The 21,527-nt window shown below is 40.6% G+C and overlaps 1 protein-coding gene across 3 annotated transcripts in view; it reads left to right on the top strand.

The window, feature by feature from the left end:
* nup93 (nucleoporin 93) overlaps window positions 1–21,527 on the top strand; it is a 168,334-nt gene that overhangs the window by 95,531 nt on the left and 51,276 nt on the right. For all 3 annotated transcript variants that reach the window (XM_072279474.1, XM_072279475.1, XM_072279476.1), the window contains 3 exons: window positions 7,558–7,686; window positions 17,426–17,500; window positions 19,111–19,203. In XM_072279474.1, the coding sequence (XP_072135575.1) occupies window positions 7,558–7,686; window positions 17,426–17,500; window positions 19,111–19,203 (297 nt within the window). The remainder of the gene's footprint in view (window positions 1–7,557; window positions 7,687–17,425; window positions 17,501–19,110; window positions 19,204–21,527) is intronic.

The following is a 21,527-nucleotide window of genomic DNA, read 5'->3' as shown; positions in this document are numbered from 1 at the left end:
ATCTGTGGAATTTGCCGCCACTGTCATTGGGTCCATTTAAGTCAGAGGTTGATAGGTTCTTGATTAGTCAGGGCATGAGAGATTATGGGGAGAAAGCAAGAGAATGGTGTTGAGAGGGAAATGGATCAGCCATGATGAAATGGCAGAGCAGACTTGATAGGCCGAATGGCCTAATTCCGCTCCTATGTCTTGTGGTCTATTGTGTACTGAGGTCAGTTAATCATGGATGCAAAACCTGATTTATGGCTTAACTATTATTCATTTGACAACACGCTGAACAATAAACATATTTTATTATTGTACAAGTTGAGTAACACTTATCCAAAATGTTTGCTGGCAGAAGTGTTTTGGATTTTTTCGGACATTGGAATATATAATGAGATAGCTTGGAATCGATATCATTCCTGAATGATGTGTTCTGAATGACTCTGAATTTATGTGCTACCAGTAAGCAGTTTTTGTCTTAATGCTTGTTCATCATACATACGTAATTAACAGTAAAAATTATTACATGCCATTACTATAATGTACAGGGTAACAAATTTCTGTAACTAGCTTGATGAATATTCACAATTACCTTCAATTTTCAGTTTGTATGAGAGATTTATGCGTGTCATGATCAGTAAGCCATTAAGTGGCATATGTTCACTCTGCTGACAAATCCACTCTTTCAGTGCACAATAGACATGTTAATTTTTTGCTTTATGCAGTACTTTTCCATTTTTTCCCATTAACTCCTGTTCATTGCATATGTTACATAACTTCCCAGAATAGTCTGTGATGTGCAGAGACCTGCGCATCTCTTGGGAACCTTCCCAGCACTTTGTGGAATTTTCCATTTGTGACATTGTGTTCGCACTCAAAAAAATGTAGAATTTCGTAGCTTTACGGATTTTAGAATTTCCGGTAAGGGGTACTCAACCTGAAATTGGATCCTATTTGTACAAGCTACCTAATGTGTTTTAACTTGATAATTTTCAAAAGAATATAATTATTCCAGTTTCTCTCGTAGCGCAACTGTGTTGTAGGAAACTGGTTCTTCAGCTGATGCTCACATTATAATCAGCACAACACTGAAATGTGTACAAATCTCAGCTGAAAATGTAATTTTAATGAGTTTTAGTGTCTTAAAGCTGTAGCTACTGTTGTAACATGTATAACTTCAATCATTAAAGGTAAAGGTGATGATTCTTTTATGGATCCTTTAGTTAGAAGGTGCTTCTCAGCACTAGTTAGAGTAATGTTTGGGATCTTATAACAATCCAAAATCTGTGCTGACTGCCATAGTACATTAACTTGGTAGAAAATAAAAGTTATTCTTGACAAAACTTCTGGCAATGAGAACACAATGTACTGTGGGTAGGGTTCTTATTGCCTATCATAGAGTGATTTGGTAACTTCACTGTCCAAGCCAGTTGGGTCCTGAAAGATGTAACAATCAGACTCTGTCTGTAGTAACTTGGGGCATCAATCTACATCGAGCAAATGCACCTATTCATGGAGCTATTGGTAGAAATTATTACTATACAGTCCTTATGATGGAGACACAGTCCTGTCTTCTCATGAGACGCCCTGCATGACGTGTGTTACTACAGTCAAGCTAAATATGATAGATTCAGAACAGATGTCGCAAATGAAATATAGGCATCCATGGCATGCTGTGGACTCTCAACAAGCAGATCTGTATTCCATCAGAATCTGTAGCTACATGGCACAACTTATTCATCATTCCACCATTGTTATCAAGCCAGCTGGTTGACCCTGGATTAATGAGGAGTGCATAGAGACCTACCAGGACTTTACTAGTCTTACGTAAAAATAAGGTGCCAATCTGTTAATGCTACACTGCAAGCCTGCTGAATAGCAAAAACAACATGGAACACACAGAGCTAAGCAACCCCACGACCGTTGGATCAGGTCAAAGTGCTGCCATATCTGGTCATGAGTGATGGTCAACAGATAAGCAGCTATTGGGAGATGGAGGCTTCATTGATAATGCTCCCCTCAACATTGGCAGGGTCCAACATCAAGGTGTGGAGACAAGGCAGAAGCATTCTCTACAATTTGACTGGAAAGGTATGATCCAGCTCAGCTTCACCAAAGCAAGTCTTCCCATTTTTGATTCACTACACATGATATCAAGAAGTAGCTGAGTCTGTTGGGCACAACAAAGGCTATGGGACCAGGTAACACAATTTAAAAATTTAAACTTTAGTACCAGCTATTTCTCTAGCCAAGTGTTCCAGTGCAGCTACCACACTGGAATCAATCCAGCAATGTGGAGAATTGCCGTGGCGTGTCTCATCCACAGAAGCTGAGCGCATTCAGTCTGGCTCATTATTCACCCAGTCTTGTGTCAATTAGCAGCACAGTGGCCATTGATGGTACTGTCAAGCACTATTTCTCCAGTAACTTTGCTGATAACCTGTTCTGGTTTCATCAGGATATCTTGGCTTCACAGCTCATCATAGCCATGGTCTGAGAATGAACTAAAGGGTGACATCTATTGTTGAAGTGCAGGTCAAGGTGGCATTCAAATTGGTGTGGCATCAGAAACTGATAAGCTGAAATCATTGTGGAGTAAGGAGGAAAACATCAGTCCTTGAATCATCATTGATGATCTCCAGTCCTGCATCTGATCTCTTTTTGTGTGAGATAACCTTCTGCATAAATAAATTGATTGTTAGAAGCCAATTACCGCTGTCTGAGTCTATCCTGGCAGGAGTTCTTCATTTCTCTGTCCAAAGTCGAATCATCACCTTCATCAGAGAGCTTCCTTCCATCAAAAGATTAAAAGTGGAGTTGTTTTCGGATGATTGCAATGTTAGTTTTATTGGAATCTCTCGACAGATGAAGTTGATTGTATCAGATTGCAGCAAGATCCAGGCGACGTTTGAGCATGGGTTGACAAGTAGTGACTATCTATGTACAACGAGAGTGATCTACAATCACTTTTGATTCTTAATATTATTTTTATCAAGTTCACCACTATTAACATTTTGACATGTTCACCATTAATCAGAAGCTCATTTAGACCAGTCATAGATACCATGGCTGATGGGAGGAGTGGAAATGAGAGCGGAAATGTTGGAAATTATGGAGGATAATTTTAATCTGAAGTCCACTGTCTTAAATCTTCAGTCACAATTAAAGAGCATAGAGTAATACAGCACTTGTTCTGTTGTCCCTGTTATCTTAGATTCAGTGCATTTATCAGAAGGAAAACACTGTATAAAATGTGGTAACCAGCCTCTATGATTTATTAGTGAACAAAGTGATCTACCAACTTGTATCTAAATATCTCAACTTGCTTGTTCTACTCATCGGGTATTCTCGATTGGTACCCTGGCACTGGTTGTTTCTGAGTACAGTATTTGGAAGTCTGATTGAAGAATGTTCCTGAATTCCTTTATACTTGTTTTTTAAAGCTATCCACTCGTTGTGGCTGGATGTTGGGATGTGTCCTTGCAAAGTCTAGGTTGCTCCCCTTCAGTTAATTATCCCATCTCTGCTTAAGCAACCACATCTTATAGTTCTGAAGTAAATGTACCCCGCAGATAGGGATTCAGGCAGGGCTACAGAATTCTCCCTGAATCATAAACAGAGAAAAAGATAACTCTAACCATTTCCTAACATTGTGAGAAGCAAGCTAAAAAGCAGTTAAGAATAGGGAGGGAGGCAATTTTAACCCTTGCCTTAAAAGTACAGAAGTAGGCCCATTAGACTGATTGGTCTGTGCTGACTAAGATGCCTACTCAATCTAGTCCCATTTGTCTGCATTTGGCTTTATATATGTTGCCGCTTAAGTTCCTATTAAATCTAACCCCTCACCTTAAACCTATTCCCTCTATTTCTTGATTTCAGAGGTTCAAAGGTCCAATTTAATGTCAGAGAAATGTATACAATATACATCCTGAAATGCTTTTTCTTCACAAACATCCACGAAAACACAGAAGTTCCCCAAAGAATGAACAAAAGATAAGCATAGGAACCCCAAAGTCCCCTCCAGCTCCCCTCCTTCCTGTGCATAAGCAGCAGCGAGCAATAATGCCCCTCCCCCCCACCGGCAAAAAAAGCAAGTATTGTTACCACCGAGCAGTGTTAGCAAAACAATAGCAAAGACACAGACTTGCAGTTACACCAGAGACTTCATGTTTTATCTGGCATTTGATATACCACAGGTTCTCTCTCTCCCTAATAAGGGAGAAGGTGTCTCTATTTTTTCCCCAGCGAGCAGGGAAGCATAACAAACAACTTGCTGGTTTAGGATATTAGAAGTCTGTTACGTCTCTTTTTTTTTTCGAGCTCTGTGCCTGAAGATCACAAAGATCCCAGGTCTTTGGGCCCACAGCAGATATTCCGACCCTCCCGACGACACACGGGCCTCCTGCCGTGACACTGACCCTCGATCCACCCATCTCCAGAGCCCTGAGATCTCAGGCTTCCGAATTTGAGTCAGACTCTCAGGCTGAACCTTGACGAGCCAAACAATGGCCAGTCCTGAAACCCCGAGAACGGGTCCCATTCCAGCAAGGAACCGAAGTCAGCGTGTAACTCCAGGTCAGGTTCTTTAAAAGAACCCTGAAAGGGAAAAATAAAGATATTGAAGATGGAAGTAGAGCTGTTACCAAAGATACAAGCAAAGGAGTTGCCATTTAGCACCATCTTAACTTCTTTCCACCTCTTTCCTCAACATTGCATTCACCCTTTTTATGCCCCTCATGATTTTATTTGTGAAGATGGTGACTAGTAGATCCTTTACTCAGTGCAGAATATATGGAGTCTGATGGAGTAGGTGCTGAGCATAAGGGGAACCTTTTTCTGTTTTTGAATGGAAGCAGAGTGGGTGAGAACATGAATAGATGTGATTATGAACCCTGTCATAATGGTAGAAGGGAGAGTATGGTGAGGAAAAACAAATTTGCAGTGGTAGTATGGAAAATGACATTGTCAGAACAGAAGCAATAGTTTTGAATTGAGGTCTGATTTTGCAGCTGCCTCAGATTATTCTGACGCTGCAGCTTTCTAATCTGAATAGATTGTATTAGCAATGAAGAAATGTAAATGGCACAGCATGTTCCTACCTAACTCTGCTTGATAAAGCCTTAGCTTTTTTTTTGAATTACTTATTTTTACTATTCAGTTCAGCGTACCTTTGCTGAGAACATAAGTTGTAAATCTATTGCATTTGAATTGTTTGAGTGCTTTTAGGGATCTAACTATGGAACCTATGAAGATCAACTAAGAAAAAGAATGGACAACATGTAACCTGTGGGATATTTTTCTTTTATTAAATGAAGTCAAAAAACAGCATGTTCTGTGCCATTTTTAGATGCCGTTGCCAAAATGATCTATTCAGTTTTGGCTAAACTATATAATCAGATACTACATAAGTGAATGAACACTCAACACAAAAAAGCAACTAGGACTAAATTATCTATTTATTCCTGGGTGTAAGCCTGCTACCAGACAGAATTTAGGCCAGTAGGCATTGCCAAGTTAATTAAGATACTGGTAGACCATGCCCAGAGCCATAGTTGTGATTTGAATTTTGGCTTTTGTCGTGTTGAGCCAATCAAAGTAAAATGTGAAAAGGCACGAATATAACCTGTGGAATATTATAAATGGTGTAATAGCTCTTTCCTTAAATTAGTTCATCAAATAGTTTGAAAGATGATGGAAATACTAATGTGTTGTGTTAGTCTCTTAATGGGATATCACATTGAAAATCTAACACTTTGTATGGAAATAAAAAAAAGCATTTAGTTTACCAGATACGTGGGCACTTGCTACATGTTGAGTACCCCTTATCTGAAATTCCAAAATCCAGAAACCTCAGAAATTAATTTTTTTTTTGAGCACTGACATAAAGTCACCAATGGAAAATTCCTCAAGGCACTGGGGAAAGTACCCAGGTGATCATCACAGACAATTCTGAGAAGTGACCTCACGTATGTAATGAACAGAAGTTAATGAAAATGAAAAAAATTGCACAGTGACAAATGAAGATCTCGATTGTGTTTTAAAAGAGTGGATTCGTCAGCATTGGAGTAGAATATATTTTACTAAACGGTATGCTGATTACGAAAAAAACAAAAATCTATCACAGAGAGCTGAAAATCGAAGCTGATTGTGAACATTCAGCAAGCTGGTTGAACTTTAAGAAAAAGCACGGCATTAAATTCTTAAAGATTTTAAAAAAAAGCATTGCTGGTCAAGAAGCAACAGAGAAAGTACGTTTGCAAAAATCGTCCCTGATGAAAATCTAACACCTGAACGAGTCTACAATGCTGATTGTTTTTATACCTTACATAAAATCTTTAAAAAAATTAAATATTGTGTACATTCACCTTTTAGTCAAAACACGACATTGTAGCTGGAGACTAAAGCCGGCCTGTTGTTTTTCAGCAGTTAATTCAGGAATTCTACTGATGCTGCTGAGCTGCTTTGAGATCCTACACACGTGTTTCATTCTATTAACAGTACGTAATGCTTTTTATCATTAGGTACATATGTGTGATGAGCAAGTGTGAGACAAAGTCTGCTTACCGGTAGCACATAAATTCAGAGTCAGAAATGATGGCAATCCCAAGCTATCCCATTATATATTCTGAAATCCAAAACACTTTGGGCCCCAAGTATTCCAGTACTCAACCTGTATCTCTGTTCCTAATGACAACCACCTGCCTTTGGAGTGATGTTGTTATTGGGCCTTGTCACTCTCCCTGAAATGAATTAAGCATAGTGATCACTTGTATTATAATAGCAATAATAATTGCTGGAACTCTGGGAATTGGAGTGGGCTGTGATGCCAGCAAACTGAGCTGAGCAGTCTATTAAGCTAAGCAATTTGTTTGATGTAAAATATATATTCATTATATAATGCTATTCAAGGATTAGAGTAGTAAAGTGGAGTTAAGGTAGAAATCCACTCAGACATCACTGCAAAGCAAGTAGCGTAGAGGGTTGAGAATGCAACCTTGTGGAGCACCAGTGTTTAGAATAATCGTGTCTCGGGTGTTGCTGCCTTTCCTTTCTCATTCTGGTCTTTTGGTCAGAAAGACAAGGATCCAGTTGTAGAGGGAGGCATTCAACCCAGGGTCTGGAGTTTGGTGATGAGTTTGCTTGTGATAATATCTGAAAGAAAAAACACCTATTTTAGGATATTTTACAACAAGGCAAATTTGCAAATAGCCGAGGTTCATGTCAATTTAACTGATTTTCCTTCATTTCATCAGAAAAGCCTGCAAGCAAGTCAATCAGCGAATGAAGCTTGAATCACTGTTAACAGCTTCAGGATTTCTATATTTAATAATGTACACACCAGGATGTTGAAATCGCTGTCAGAACTATAGAGCAATGACAACAAACATGGATGTTTTTGCAGTCTTTAACTGTCTGGGATAGCAAACATTCTTTTTTCTGACCTTGCTGATTGATGCAAAATATGCGTTAAATTTCATTGGTGACTACACATGCCATTTTACCATGATATTTGTACAGTTCCATTTCCATTTTGTGAACTGATTTTTAAAAATTTCCCTTTGTGATTTGCAGACCTTTGCAATGGCAGAGAGGTATCATTGGGAGTCCATGTTGGTGGAATGGGAACAGGAGAAGCAAAAGATCCTTCACACTCTTCTGGCATCTGGAGAAGATGCTCTTGACTTTACCCAGGAGACTGAGGTAATTCTCAATGTGACCCAAGAAATTTAGGATACAGATTTAATCCCGTGGCTTTGGCATATTAGTTTTTTTTAATTAAACTTGATATCATGATTATGCATATAAATTTTTGAAAATCTTCAGAAGTTAAACTATGTGCAGTTTATTATGTAGTAATATTATTTCTACTGAAGTTTGTAGTTTCAAACCATTATAAATACATAATTCTGTTGTAGGTTTTAATTGTTGCAGACTCTCTGATTAATGTACTAGTATGAAATCCTTTGTGGATTACTCAGCACCGATTTATTTTAAAAATTAGTTCATTTTCCTATCTGATTCACTCATCCCGTCCAATTAAAACCCTACAGATGATGTCATTTCATCTTCTATGACACCTCTATTGTCTCTCCACATTTCACTCAGACTATCCATTCATGAGTAAACAGCGATTTGGTTATTTGTTAGCGTATTGTGGAGGCCTGCATCACCTGGTAAATGATTGATGTCATATTGATACCTTGTCACTTATGTGTACGTTATGCATCTATCTTATTTAGATTTTCACTATGGTGATGTGACTCTTTTTACCAAATCATATATTTCTTTACTTTGGTACCTTGTGCTGTTCTGAGCGGTTCTCTTGCTTCTGTTTCTTATTTAAAGTTTATATTGCTTATCGCTTACAATAGGGAAAAAAGTTCTCTTAAGGTATCTTCGCTGTATTCCTACAGTGCATGCGGCAAGTGGCTTCATCTTCAGTTCCATCTTCCATCTCAGTATGTCATTAGTTCATTACACTCTCATCCTTCTCCCACCCATCCTCTCTTTCCTTCCCCCACAACAAAGCTGTAATCTAATGTTTATTCCCTTCTTCCTTTTCCATCTTCCTTCACACTGTCGTTAACGCTTTGCAGAGGAGAAATACTTGTAGTTTCAGTGATTTGCTATCTGCCTGGCTGATTTTCCATTAGACATAGAGCTATACTGAATGAATTAGGATCCTTTGTTCCATGCCAACAATGTGTCTTTATGTCCATACCCTTCTAAGTCTTTCCTTTCCATGTATCTGTCTAAGTCTCTTAAATGTGGGTATAAAGATGCTTCGTCACTTCCTCGGGCTGGCTGTTCCATACCTGTGTGGTCCCCTTTAAACTTGCCCCTTTTGTGTTAAACCTATGCCTTCTAGTTGTAGACTCTACTTCCCTTCAAGATTATATAAATCTAAGTTACTCCTAGGTTTGAGAGAAAACAGTCCCAGCCTATCCAGCCCCTCATAATTCGAGCCCTCCAGTCCTGACAGTATTCTTGCAAATCTTTCCTGCATTCTCACTAACCTAAACCCATAGTACAGTGACCAGAAATTCACACAATGTTCCAGGTGCAGTCTTGCCAACATCTTGCTCAACTGTAACATGATATTCTAACTGTTGTACTCAGTGCCCTGTCTAAAGAACACCGGTGCCATATTCTGCCGGCACCACCGTGTCAGCTTGTGTTACTGCCTTGAGGAATTATGTACTTCAACTTTTATGTTCTTTAAAGTTCAAAGTAAATTTATTATCAAAATGTATTATGTCACCATGTACAAGCTTGAGATCATGTTCTTACTGACAAACTTAATAAATCCAATAATCATAATAGAATTAATCAAACAGGCAATCAATGTGTGAGACAAATTATGCAAATACAAAAGGGTGGGGAAATAATTAATAAATAACAATCAAGAATATGCAATAAGGGGTCCTTGAAAGTAAGTCCATAGGTTGTGGAAATATTCAGGGATGGGGCACGTGACGTTGAGTAAAGATATCCCCTCTGGTTCAGGGGCCTAATGGCTGATGGTTACTCATGTTGCTGAACCTGGTGGTGTGAGTCCTGGTTTGAGAGGTTGGTCATGACTAGACTGAACTCCTGCCTCAGCAAGGACCTGGACCTATTGCAATTTGCCTATTGCCACAATAGTTCAACGGCAGACGCAATCTCAATGGCTTTCCACATGGCTTTAGACCACCTGGACAACACAAACACCTATGACGGGATGCTATTCATCGACTATAGCTCAGCATTTAATACCATCATTTCCACAATCCTGATTGAGAAGTTGCAGAACCTGGGCCTCTGCAATTGGATCCTCGATTTTCTAGCTGGAAGACCACAATCTGTACGGATTGGTGATAACATATCCTCCTCACTGACGATCAACACTGGCGCACCTCAGGGGTGTGTGCTTAGCCCACTGCTCTACTCTCTGTATACACATGACTGTGTGGCTAGGCATAGCTCAAATACCATCTATAAATTTGCTGATGATACAACCATTGTTGGTAGAATCTCAGGTGGTGACTAGAGGGTGTACAAGAGTGAGATATGCCAACTAGTGGAGTGGTGCTGCAGCAACAACCTAGCACTTAATGTCAGTAAGACGAAAAAGCTGACTATGGACTTCAGGAAGGGTAAGATGAAGGAACACATACCAATCCTCATAGAGGGATCAGAAGTGGAGAGTGTGAGCAACTTCAAGTTCCTGGGTGTCAAGATCTCTGGGGACCTAACCTGGTCCCAACATATCGATGTAGTTATAAAGAAGGCAAGACAGCAGCTATACTTTATTAGGAGTTTGAAGAGATTTGGCATGTCAACAAATACACTCAAAAACTTCTATAGTTGTACTGTGGAGAGCATTCTGACAGGCTGCATCACTGTCTGGTATGGAGGGTCTGCTGCACAGGACTGAAAGAAGTTGTAGAAGGTTGTAAATCTAGTCAGCTCCATCTTGGGCTAGCCTACAAAGTACCCAGGACATCTTTAGGGAGTGGTGTCTCAGAATGGCGGTGTCCATTATTAAGGACCTCCAGCACCCAGGGCATGCCCTTTTTTCACTGTTACCATCAGGTAAGAGATACAGAAGCCTGAAGGCACACACTCAGTGATTCAGGAATAGCTTCTTCCCCTTTGCCATCGGATTCCTAAATGGACATCGAATCTTTGGACACCACCTCACTTTTTAAAAATATGCAGTATTTCTGTTGCACATTTTAAAATCTATTCAATATATATAATTGATTTTCTTTATTATTATTTTTTTTTTCTCTGCTAGATTATGTTTTGCATTGAACAACAGCTGCGATGCAGCTAAGTTAACAAATTTCACGTCACATGCTGGTGATAATAAACCTGATTCTGATTCTGAGGCTTCTGTACCACATTCCTGATGGCAGCAGCAAGAAGAGAACATGGCCTGGGTGGTGGACGTCTCTGATGAATGCTGCTTTCCTGCAACAACGCTCTGTGTTGATGTGCTCAGTGGTGGGGAGAGCTTAACCGGTGATCGACTGGGCTGTATCCACTACTTTTTGTAGGGTTTTCCATTCAAGCGCATTGTGTTTCCATACCAGGCTGTGAAGTAACCAGTCAATTTACTATCCACCACACATCTGTAGAAGTTTGTCAAATTTTTAGATGTCATGCCAAATCTTCACAACCTCCCTAAGGAAGTAGAGGTACTGGTGTGCTGACTTTGTAATTGCACTTGTGTGCTGGGCCTAGTACAGGTCCTCTGAAGTGATAACGCTGAGGAATTTAAAGTTGCTGATGCTCTTCACCTCTGATTCCCGCAGTGAGGACTGGCTCATGTTCTTCCTCCTAATGTCAATAATTAGCTCCTTTGTCACGCTAACATTGAGTAAGAGGTTATAGCTGTGGCACCACCCACCCAGATGTTCAATCACTCTTCTATATGCTCATTCATCACCAGCTTTGATTCGACCTACGACAGTGGTATTGTCAGCAAAGTTAAGGATGGCTTTGGAGCTGTGCCTAGCCACACAGTCACAAGTATAAAGTGAGTAGAGCAGGGTGCTTAGCACACAGCCTTGTGGTGAACTTGTGCTGATGGAGATTGTCGACGTGATGTTGTCGACAATCCGAACTGATTGGGGTCTGCAAGTGAGGAAATCGATGATCCAATTGCATAGAGGTATTGAGGCCAAGGTCTCGAAGCTTATTGATTAACTTTGAGGAGATGATAGTATTAAATGCTGAGCTGTATTCAATAAAGAGCTTCCCGATGTATGCACCTTTGCTGCCTAGATGTTCCAGGGTTGAATGAAGAGCCAATGAAATGGCATCTGCTGTGTGCCGGTTGGTAAGTTGGAGCAGATCCAAGTCATTTCTCAGGCAGGAGTTGATATGCTTCATCATCAACCTCTCAAAGGCTTCATCACAATGGATGTAAGTGCTACTGGACAGTAGTCATTGACACAGGTTACCGGTTCTTCTTGGGCACCAGTATAATTGAAGCTTATTCAAAGCGGATGAGTACCTCCAGACTGCTAAACTGAGATGTTAGAGATCTCAGTGAACAGTCCAGCCAGTTGATCAGCACAGGTCATTAAGACTCAGCCATCTGGACTGGATGCTCTCTTAGGGTTCACCCTTCTGAAGGATGCTTGCTTAGCCTTAGAGCCTGAAATCACAGGGTCATCGGGAGGCTGAGGGAGATCGTTGCTGACTTCTCAATATTTTGATGGTCAAAGCGAACATAGAAGGCATTGCGATAATCTGAAAGCAAAGCCCTATGGTCACCTATGTCGCTTGATTTCACTTTGTAAGAGGTGATCATTCAAGCCCTGCCACAGCTGTTGAACATCCCTCAGTGATTCAAGTTTAGCCTGGAATTGCCACTTTGCCTATGCGATGGCTTTCTGGAGATTGTACCCAGACCTTTGTAACTTCCTTGGTCACCAGAAATGAATGCCTCTGAGCTGGCCCTCAGCAGGTTACAGATCTCACGGTTCATCCAGGGCTTCTGGTTGGGGAAGAATCTGAATGATTTTGTGGGTACACACTCACCTACGACTGTTTTTCTAAATTCTGTGATAACCATGGTGTAATCATTCAAATCCATAGACGAGTCTGTGAACATGACCCAGTCCACTGACTTGAAGCAATCCTGTAGTTGCTCCTCTATGCCTTCTGCAACTACCCCTTTGTTGTCCTAATCTCTGGAGCATTGCCCTTTAGCCTCTGTCTGTATGCAGGTCGGAAGAGGACAGCCAGTGATCAGATTTTCTGAAATGGAGTATAGTCATGGAACAGTAGACATTTCTTTATCTTAGTATAATAGTGGTGAAGTGTTTTGGGACGTCTGGTGCTGTAGGTTATCTGCACATGGTAATTATGCAGAGATTTCCTCAAACAAGCTCAACTGAAATCTCTGATTATGATATGAAATGCTTTGGGGTGGACTGTTTCTTGTTTGGTGATGGCATCAAGTGCTTGATTATAGTTGGCCGCTGGTAATATATAAATTGCACTCAGGAACATGGAGGGGAACTCTCTTGGTAAATTGGACAGTTGGCATTTGATCGCTAGGTGTTCCAGGTAGGGGGAACATGAGTATGACAAAGCCACCGATTTGGAGTACACCTCCACCTTTTGCCTTTTCCAAAGCAGGAGGTCAGTTATTCCTGTGTATTGAAAAGAGAAACCTTCAGTCTGATCACCGTATCTGGTGTACTGAGTAAGCCATGTTTCGGTAAAACACAGAACACAACAATTTCTCATTTCCTTTTGATAAAGCACTCTTGCGCATAGGTCCTTAATTTAGTTCTCCAGCTACTTCACATTTGCTGGGTAGAGGGGGCCTCATCCCTCTGTTTCAGCCTGGTTTGGAAATTCCCCCCCATCCTCCTTCACCTCGTTTCTGGCCATGGTGATGAACCTTCGTTCTGCTGCTCACTATATGTCCTTCCCAAAGGATATCACTTAGCATTTGTCTGAATAAAATTTTATTTGCTGCTCCTTTGCTCTTATTCTCAGTTGATCTATTTCCTGTTGTAAGCTGGCAACCTTCCTAATTGTCCACCACACCATCACTTTTGGTGTCATCGGCAAACTTACTATTCATGCCACCTACATTCCCAGCTAAATGCTTAATTTATAGAATAAACACTTGTGGACACAGCACTGATCCCTGTGGCATACCATTGGTCAGAGGCCTTTGATCTGAAAATAGCCTTCCACAACCACCCCCTGACTCCTTCCACAACCACCCTCTGACTCCTTCCACCAGGTCAATTTTGTATGTAGTTGCCTTGCTCACCCTGTATCACATGATCTAACCTTCTGGACAAGCCTACCACATGGGGCCTTGTCAAAAGCCTTACTGAAGTCCATGAAGACAACATCTGCAAGCTTGACTTCATTAATCGTGTTTACCTTTTCAAAGCAAAACCCAATTAAACTTGAGAGACAATTTTCCATGCTCAAAGTCATGCAACTATCCCAAATCAGTCACTGCCTTTCCAAATGAAAATAGATCTCATCTCTCAGAATCCTCTCCAGTTGATTTTCCCATCACTGTTAGGCTTTCTCGCCTGAGGTTCACTGGTTGTCCTTGCAGCCCTTTGTAAATAACATCATCAAATAGACTGAAGTCAGCATAGTTTCCTTCAGGGGGAATCTTTCTGACAAATCTCTTGGAATTCTTTGAAGAAATAACAGGCAAGATAGAGAAAGGAGAGTCTGTAGATATTGTTTGTTTGGATTTTCAGAAGGCATTTGATAACGTGTCACACATAAGGCTGCGAAACAAGATGACAGCTTATGGTATTACAGGAAAGATACTCGCAAGGATAAGAGATTGGCTGACTGGCGGGAGGCAAAAAGTCAGAATAAAGAAGGCCCTTTCTGATTGACTGCTGGTGACTAGTGTTCCACAGCAATCAGTTTTAGGATCACTTCTTTTTGCATTCACAGAATTGATAGCTTTATGGTCAAGTTTGCAGATGATACAAAGGTGTGTAGGTGGAGGGCCAGGTAGTGTTGAAGAAGCAGGGCATCTACAGAAAGTCTTTAGCAGGTTAGGGGATTGGGCAAAGTAGTGGTAATTGAAATACATGTAGGGAAGTCTATGGTCATGCACTTGGGTAGAAGGAATAAAGGCATATACTATTTTCTAAATGTGGTTGAAATTCAGAGATCAGAGGTTCAAAGGGACTTGTGCAGGATTCCCTAAAAGATGACTAAGGTTGAGTCACTAGTAAGGAAGGAAGGAGAATGCATTCATTTTGAAAGGACTGGAGTATAAAAGTAAGGATGTAATGCTGAGGCTTTGTAAGGCACTGGTCACACTGCACTTGGAATGGTGAGTAGTTTTGGGTGACTTCTGAGAATGAATGGGGTTAATGTCTGAGGAGCATTTGATGGTTCTGAGTCTACAGAACATCGAACACTACAGCATGGCAGCAGGCACTTCTGTGCCAAGACCAACTAAAATGGCTAAATAAACTAATCTCTTCTGTCTACACAATGTACAAATCCTTCAATTTTCCTCACATTTTTGTGTCTATTTAAATGTCTCTTAAAAGTGCTTGATGTTTCTGTCTGTATCACCACCCCAGGCAGCCACTACTGGCATCCAAAAATCCCTGTCCCTCACATCTCCTTTGAAATTACCCCTTTCATCTTAAATACATTCCCTCTAGTATAAGACGTTTCAATCCTGGGGAGAAAGATACCGTCTGTCTACTCTGTCTATGCCTCTTATAAACCTCTATCATAGAAACATAGAAAATAGGTGCAGGAGTAGGCCACTCAGCCCTTTGAGCCTGCACTGCCATTCAGTACGACCATGGCTGATCATCCAACTCAGAAACCTGTACCTGCCTTCTCTCCATACCCCCTGATCCCTTTACCACAAGGGCCATATCTAACTCCCTCTTAAATATAGCCAATGAACTGGACTCAACTGTTTCCTGTGGCAGAGAATTCCACAGATTCACCACTCTCTGTGTGAAGAAGTTTTTCCTCATCTCGGTCCTAAAAGGCTTCCCCTTTATCCACAAACTGTGACCCCTCATTCTGGACTTCCCCAACATCGGGAACAATCTTCCTGCATCTAGCCTGTCCAATCCCTTTAGGATTTTATACATTTCAATAAGATCCCCCCCCCCCCCCAATCTTCTAAACTCCAGAGAGTACAAGCCTAGTCGATCCAGTCTTTCATCATATGAAAGTCCTGCCATCCCAGGAATCAATCTGGTGAACCTTCTTTGTACCCCCTCTATGGCAAGAATGTCTTTCCTCAGATTAGGGGACCAAAACTGCACACAATCCTCCAGGTGTGGTCTCACCAAGGCCTTGTGCAACTGCATAGTACCTTCCTGCTCCTGTACTCGAATCCTCTTGCTATGAATGCCAGCATACCATTCGCCTTTTTCACCGCCTGCTGTACCTGCATGCCCACTTTCAGTGACTGGTGTACAATGACATCCAGGTCTCGTTGCACCTCCCCTTTTCCTAATCGGCCACCATTCAGATAATCTGTTTTCCTGTTCTTGCCACCAAAGTGGATAACCTCACATTTATCCACATTAAATTGCATCTGCCATGAATTTGCCCACACACCTAACCTATCCAAGTCACCCTGCATCCTCTTAGCATCCTCCTCACAGCTAACACTGCCACCCAGCTTCGTGTCATCCGCAAACTTGGAGATGCTGCATTTAATTCTCATCTAAGTCATTAATATATATTGTAAACAACTGGGGTCCCAGCACTGAGCCTTGCGGTACCCCACTAGTCACTGCCTACCATTCTGAAAAGGTCCTGTTTATTCCCACTCTTTGCTTCCTGTCTGCCAACCAATTCTCTATCCACATCAATACCATACCCCCAATACTGTGTGCTTTAAGTTTGCACACCAATCTCCTGTGTGGGACCTTGTCAAAAGCCTTTTGAAAATCCAAATATACCACATCCACTGGTTCTCCCCTATCCACTCTACTAGTTACATCCTCAAAAAATTCTATGAGATTCGTCAGACATGATTTTCCTTTCACAAATCCATGCTGAATTTGTCCGATCATTTCACCGCTTTCCAAATGTGCTGTTATCGCATCTTTGATAACTGACTCTAGCATTTTCCCCACCACCAATGTCAGGCTTACCGGTCTATAATTCCCCGGTTTCTCTCTTCAACCCTCGCTGTTCCAGAAAAAACAACCGAAGTCTGCCTGTCCTCTCATTATGGCATGTGCCCTCTAATCCAGGCAACATCCTGATAAACCTCTTCTGCAGCCTCTCCAAAGCCTCAACATCCTTCCTATGGTGGGTTTATCAGAACTAAATGCAATACTCTATGTACTCACTGCTGTTATGGAGAATGAACATAACATTGTTCTTTAATTGCTACTCATTGACAGGCAAAACAATATTAATTAATCATCAAATTAATTAATCGCAACAATATTTCTTTTCATCCAATTGAAATTTGCTATCTCCCCAGTTTTTTAATATATCTAAGAATAGTGCACATCCATTTCCATACTATTCTCAATCTTGAGTGTCCCTAAAGATCCTTGTGACAAATTTTCCATTTAATCAGCCTCATTCAACTGAACTGAGCCCAGCATTGTGTTTCCTTTATGATTTGGGAGTATATTGGTAGACAAGGTTTCCTGAAGCACACTTCAGAAGTTTCCCCTTCACAGTCTGTTAGGATATTAAGTTTCCCATTATTACTACTCAATGTTTTTGCACAGGCAGCATGCATTTCCAATAATGTAGTGTGTTTAACTAAAGTAAAATAATAATTAAACCGTTAAGTGGATGGGATGGGATTCATTTCTTCATGTAACCTTTGATTTAAATTGGTAAATGCTTATGATTTGGCAGAGATTTACACATAATGTAAAATATTTTTCTTATGAATGTTTGTTGTATGCTCTTTCTTTCTTTTAAAAAAAAAATGCAGCCGAGTTTTGTTAGTGCGATGGGACCACCAGGACGCAGTGCAATGGATAACGTTGAAGTGGCTTATGCTCGACAGGTGTGTAAGGGCTATCTGAAGTTATGTTACTATTTATTTTAATTAAAGATACAACAGAGTAATGAGCCCTTCCAGCCCAATGAGCATACACCCCATAGTTACACCCATGTGATCAACTTACTGACTAACCTGTCTGTTTTTGGAATATGCGAGGAAACCAGAGCACCTGGCGGAAACCTACGCAGTAATGGGGAGAAGGGACAAACTCCTTACAGGTAGTGGTGGGAAATGCACCTGTGTCACTGGTACTATAATAATGTTATGCTAAACACTACCGTGCTGCTCAAATTTGATGGTTTTGGCTTTTTTGAGACTGAATGTGTTTTTGATAAGCTTTGGATGATTTTTTAAAATTGAAATTTTTTTGCACTTGGAGATTGTTGTAAAACTATTTGCAATGTTAATATAAGCACTATTTATAAAAGCCTGAAATTTTTTCTTAATGTAAAGTTGCTGCCAACTGATCACCATAAGTTAAGCCTGGTATGATTTCATTGATCTATGTAGATCCACTTCTAATATTTTAACAAAGAATTATATAAAGTTGTTACTGTCAGCTCTTACATTCCTATTTTAAGCAATTTTGAATGTTTAATTTTTAAAAACATAAAACTATAAAATAAAAATAATCTTCTGTGAAGTTGGGTTTTGTATGATTCTTCTCACTAAACCCATCATTTTGCTGGAAGACATGATTGCAGTTCATCTAGCCATCTTTAGCTACCTTATATTATCAACCTCAGAAATCTTTGGAAATGGTTTCTTGTCATAGGTACCTTGACAAGACATGAAAAGTCTTTGACACATTTGCCCTTTAATGAGAAATTGACCTGGTGTACGACTCAGCAAAAATCTAAATGAAAAGGAAATGGGCAATGAAGTAAAATACATTCATAATTACATACATTGTGGGCAGGTGTAATTCACGCTCATATTCAAACATAGCAAGTATAACAGGAATGGTGTATTCATCCAGTTACTTTGTTTCCATCATGATACAGTGGCATGCAAAAGTTTGGGCACCCCCAGTCAAAATTTCTGTTACTGTGAGTAATTAAGTGAGTAGAAGAGGACTGACGAAGGGTCCCGGCCTGAAACGTCGACTGTGCTTCTTCCTATGGATGCTGCCTGACCTGCTGCGTTCCACCAGCATTTTGTGTGTGTTGCTTGAATTTCCAGCATCTGCAGATTTCCTCGTGTTTATGTTACTAAGTACTGACCATGCAGCGTGCCCAAACTTTTGGTTCGGGCCCTTTTCCTTTTTTGTTATTTTGAAACTGTAAAAGATGGAAATAAAAATGTAATCTTGCTTAAAATATTAAAGAAATGTGTCATCTTTAACTTTATGCCTTTTGGAAATCAGGTCATCTTCTACTTGCTTAGCTAGTCACAGTAACAGAAATTTTGACCAGGGTGCCCAAACTTTTGCATGCCACTGTATATCTATTATCTATTACTACTGCAAATAAATATCAGCCTGCCCATATTATTGGTCTACATTTCTTCATTCTGTTACACACTGCAAGTAAGTAATTTTTTAGGTAAATTCATGCAAAATCTTTCAACCTAAACTCTGAAGGTTGATTTTTTTTTTAATCTCTCAATTGCAGATTTACATATATAATGAAAAGGTTGTGAATCAGCATCTTCAACCAAATCTAGGAGATCTTTGCAGTTCTGTAGCTGAATCTTTGGATGACAAGGTACACGGACATGGAATTTGTTATTCCATTCAACACAGAAATGGTTGTTTTCTTTTGTACTGCATAATCAACCCAAATTTTTTTCACTTTAGCACTAATAGTCATAATTTTATAAATGCCATTTTATGGTGTACAAAAAACAAAATCAATGTTTTTAATACAAAAATATCCTTATAAAACTATGGAAATATTTATTTTACTAACACTGCCTTTGCATTTAATATGAATTTACTTATATGGTGTTCAGCTTCACCTTTGTGGCAGGCATCCCTCTCCTGCATCCACCTGAGAACTTAAACACTGAGCTTTAAATGTGAGAATAATTCATTCATTGATTATCTCATTACATTTGAGAATCATTGAATTTCCAGTATCTGCAGAATTTCTGTTATTTGAGAATCATTAACAGGTTTTTCTTTGGATTACAGTTTGAGTTCAGCTTAAGCTATGTCTTTGTATTCTGATCTGGTAATGTTATTTTATATTTTGTTTATTATTGGAAATACAGTGGATTCCAGTTAACTCAAATGCATCGGGACAGGTACATTTTGGCCCAATTAAGTGGCTGTTCCAATTAGCCAAAGTTTTATGGAAATATTGAAAAAAGACAAGTTGAGGAACAAATGACGTATTTAAATGAAATTCAGAACAAATTAGAATACTATCAATACTACTGTTGTGTTGACTGCCATCAATTCATTGTCGACTCATGGCGACCCACTGGATAGTGTAGTTATCGTTGGGGTTTTTGTGGCAAGCTACGGAAATAGATTGCCAGGCCTGCCTTCTGCGCAGATACTGCTGCTGCCCAGACTGGGACCCGGCCAGGTTCGAACTCAGGACCATCTGCCTCGAAGTCCATTTCTGATGCCACGACACCACTGGCTGTACCCTCAATACCACTATTGTACTGCTACTCCTACTACTACGTCGACTCAGGCCAAGGGGGCCGGTGTCAGGCACGATGACGGACTCTCCACCTCTCCCCCTCCCTCATCAGTGTGTTCAGTTCATTTATGTTAGCTGTCTTCTAGGAGCGTGTTGACCATAGTCTTGGGAGGACGCCCAGGGTTCATCTTCCCATGCTTGGGCTCCCATATGATGACTAGGCTGGCAGGTAGCTCGGGGTGCATAGACAGTGCCCCGCTAGTTGCAGTCTTCTCGCCTCGATTTTAGTGGAGAGCATCAGTAGGTTGTTATAGAGCTCAACGTTCGTCATGTGCTGTTGCCAACTCACATCAAGAGCCATCCGGAGCATTTGTGTATAGCAACCATCTAGAGACTTTCGCATCGTCTTGGTGAGTGTCCACGTCTCGCATCCGTACGCGAGAATGGACTCTATGACTGCTATGAAAATCCTATAGTACTATAAAACTAAATTTGTTCCTTAATAGTTATCAATGTACATAGAACATAGAATAGTACAGCACAGTACAGGCCCTTCGACCCACAATGTTGTGCCGACCCTCCCATAGAAGCCCCCACCTTAAACTCCATATACCTGTCTCTTAAACTTCACTAGTGTATCTGCCTCCACCACTGACTCAGGCAGTGCATTCCACGCAGCAACCACTCTCTGAGTAAAAAACCTTCCTCTAATATCCCCCTTACCTTAAAGCCATGTCCTCTTGTATTGAGCAGTGGTACCCTGGGGAAGAGGCGCTGGCTATCCACTCTATCTATTCCTATTATTATCTTGTATACCTCTATCATGTCTCCTCTCATCCTCCTCCTGTCCAAAGAGTAAAGCCCTAGCTCCCGTAATCTCTGATCATAATGCATACTCTCTAAACCAGGCAGCATCCTGGTAAATCTCCTCTGTACCCTTTCCAATGCCTCCACATCTTCCTATGGTGAGGCGACCAGAACTGGACACAGTACTCCAAGTGTGGCCTAACCAGAGTTTCATAGAGCTGCATCATTACATCGTGACTCTTAAACTCTATCCCTTGACTTATGAAAGCTAACACCCCATAAGCTTTCTTAACTACCCTATCCACCTGTGAGGCAACTTTCAGAGATTGGTGGACATGTACCCCCAGCTCCCTCTGCTACTCCACACTACCAAGTATCCTGCCATTTACTTTGTAGTCTGCCTTGGAGTTTGTCCTTCCAAAGTGTACCACCTCACACTTCTCCAGGTTGAACTCCATCTGCCACTTCTCAGCCCACTTCTGCATCCTATCAATGTCTCTGCAATCTTTGACAATCCTCTATACTCTCTACAACACCACCAGCCTTTGTGTCATCTGCAAACTTGCCAACCTACCCTTCTACCCCCACATCCAGGTCATTAATAAAAATCACGAAAAGTAGAGGTCCTA

This window comes from Mobula birostris, chromosome 15 (genome assembly GCF_030028105.1).
Source record: "Mobula birostris isolate sMobBir1 chromosome 15, sMobBir1.hap1, whole genome shotgun sequence".
Lineage (NCBI taxonomy): Eukaryota > Metazoa > Chordata > Chondrichthyes > Myliobatiformes > Myliobatidae > Mobula > Mobula birostris.
This window is presented reverse-complemented; position numbering and strand designations above follow the sequence as displayed.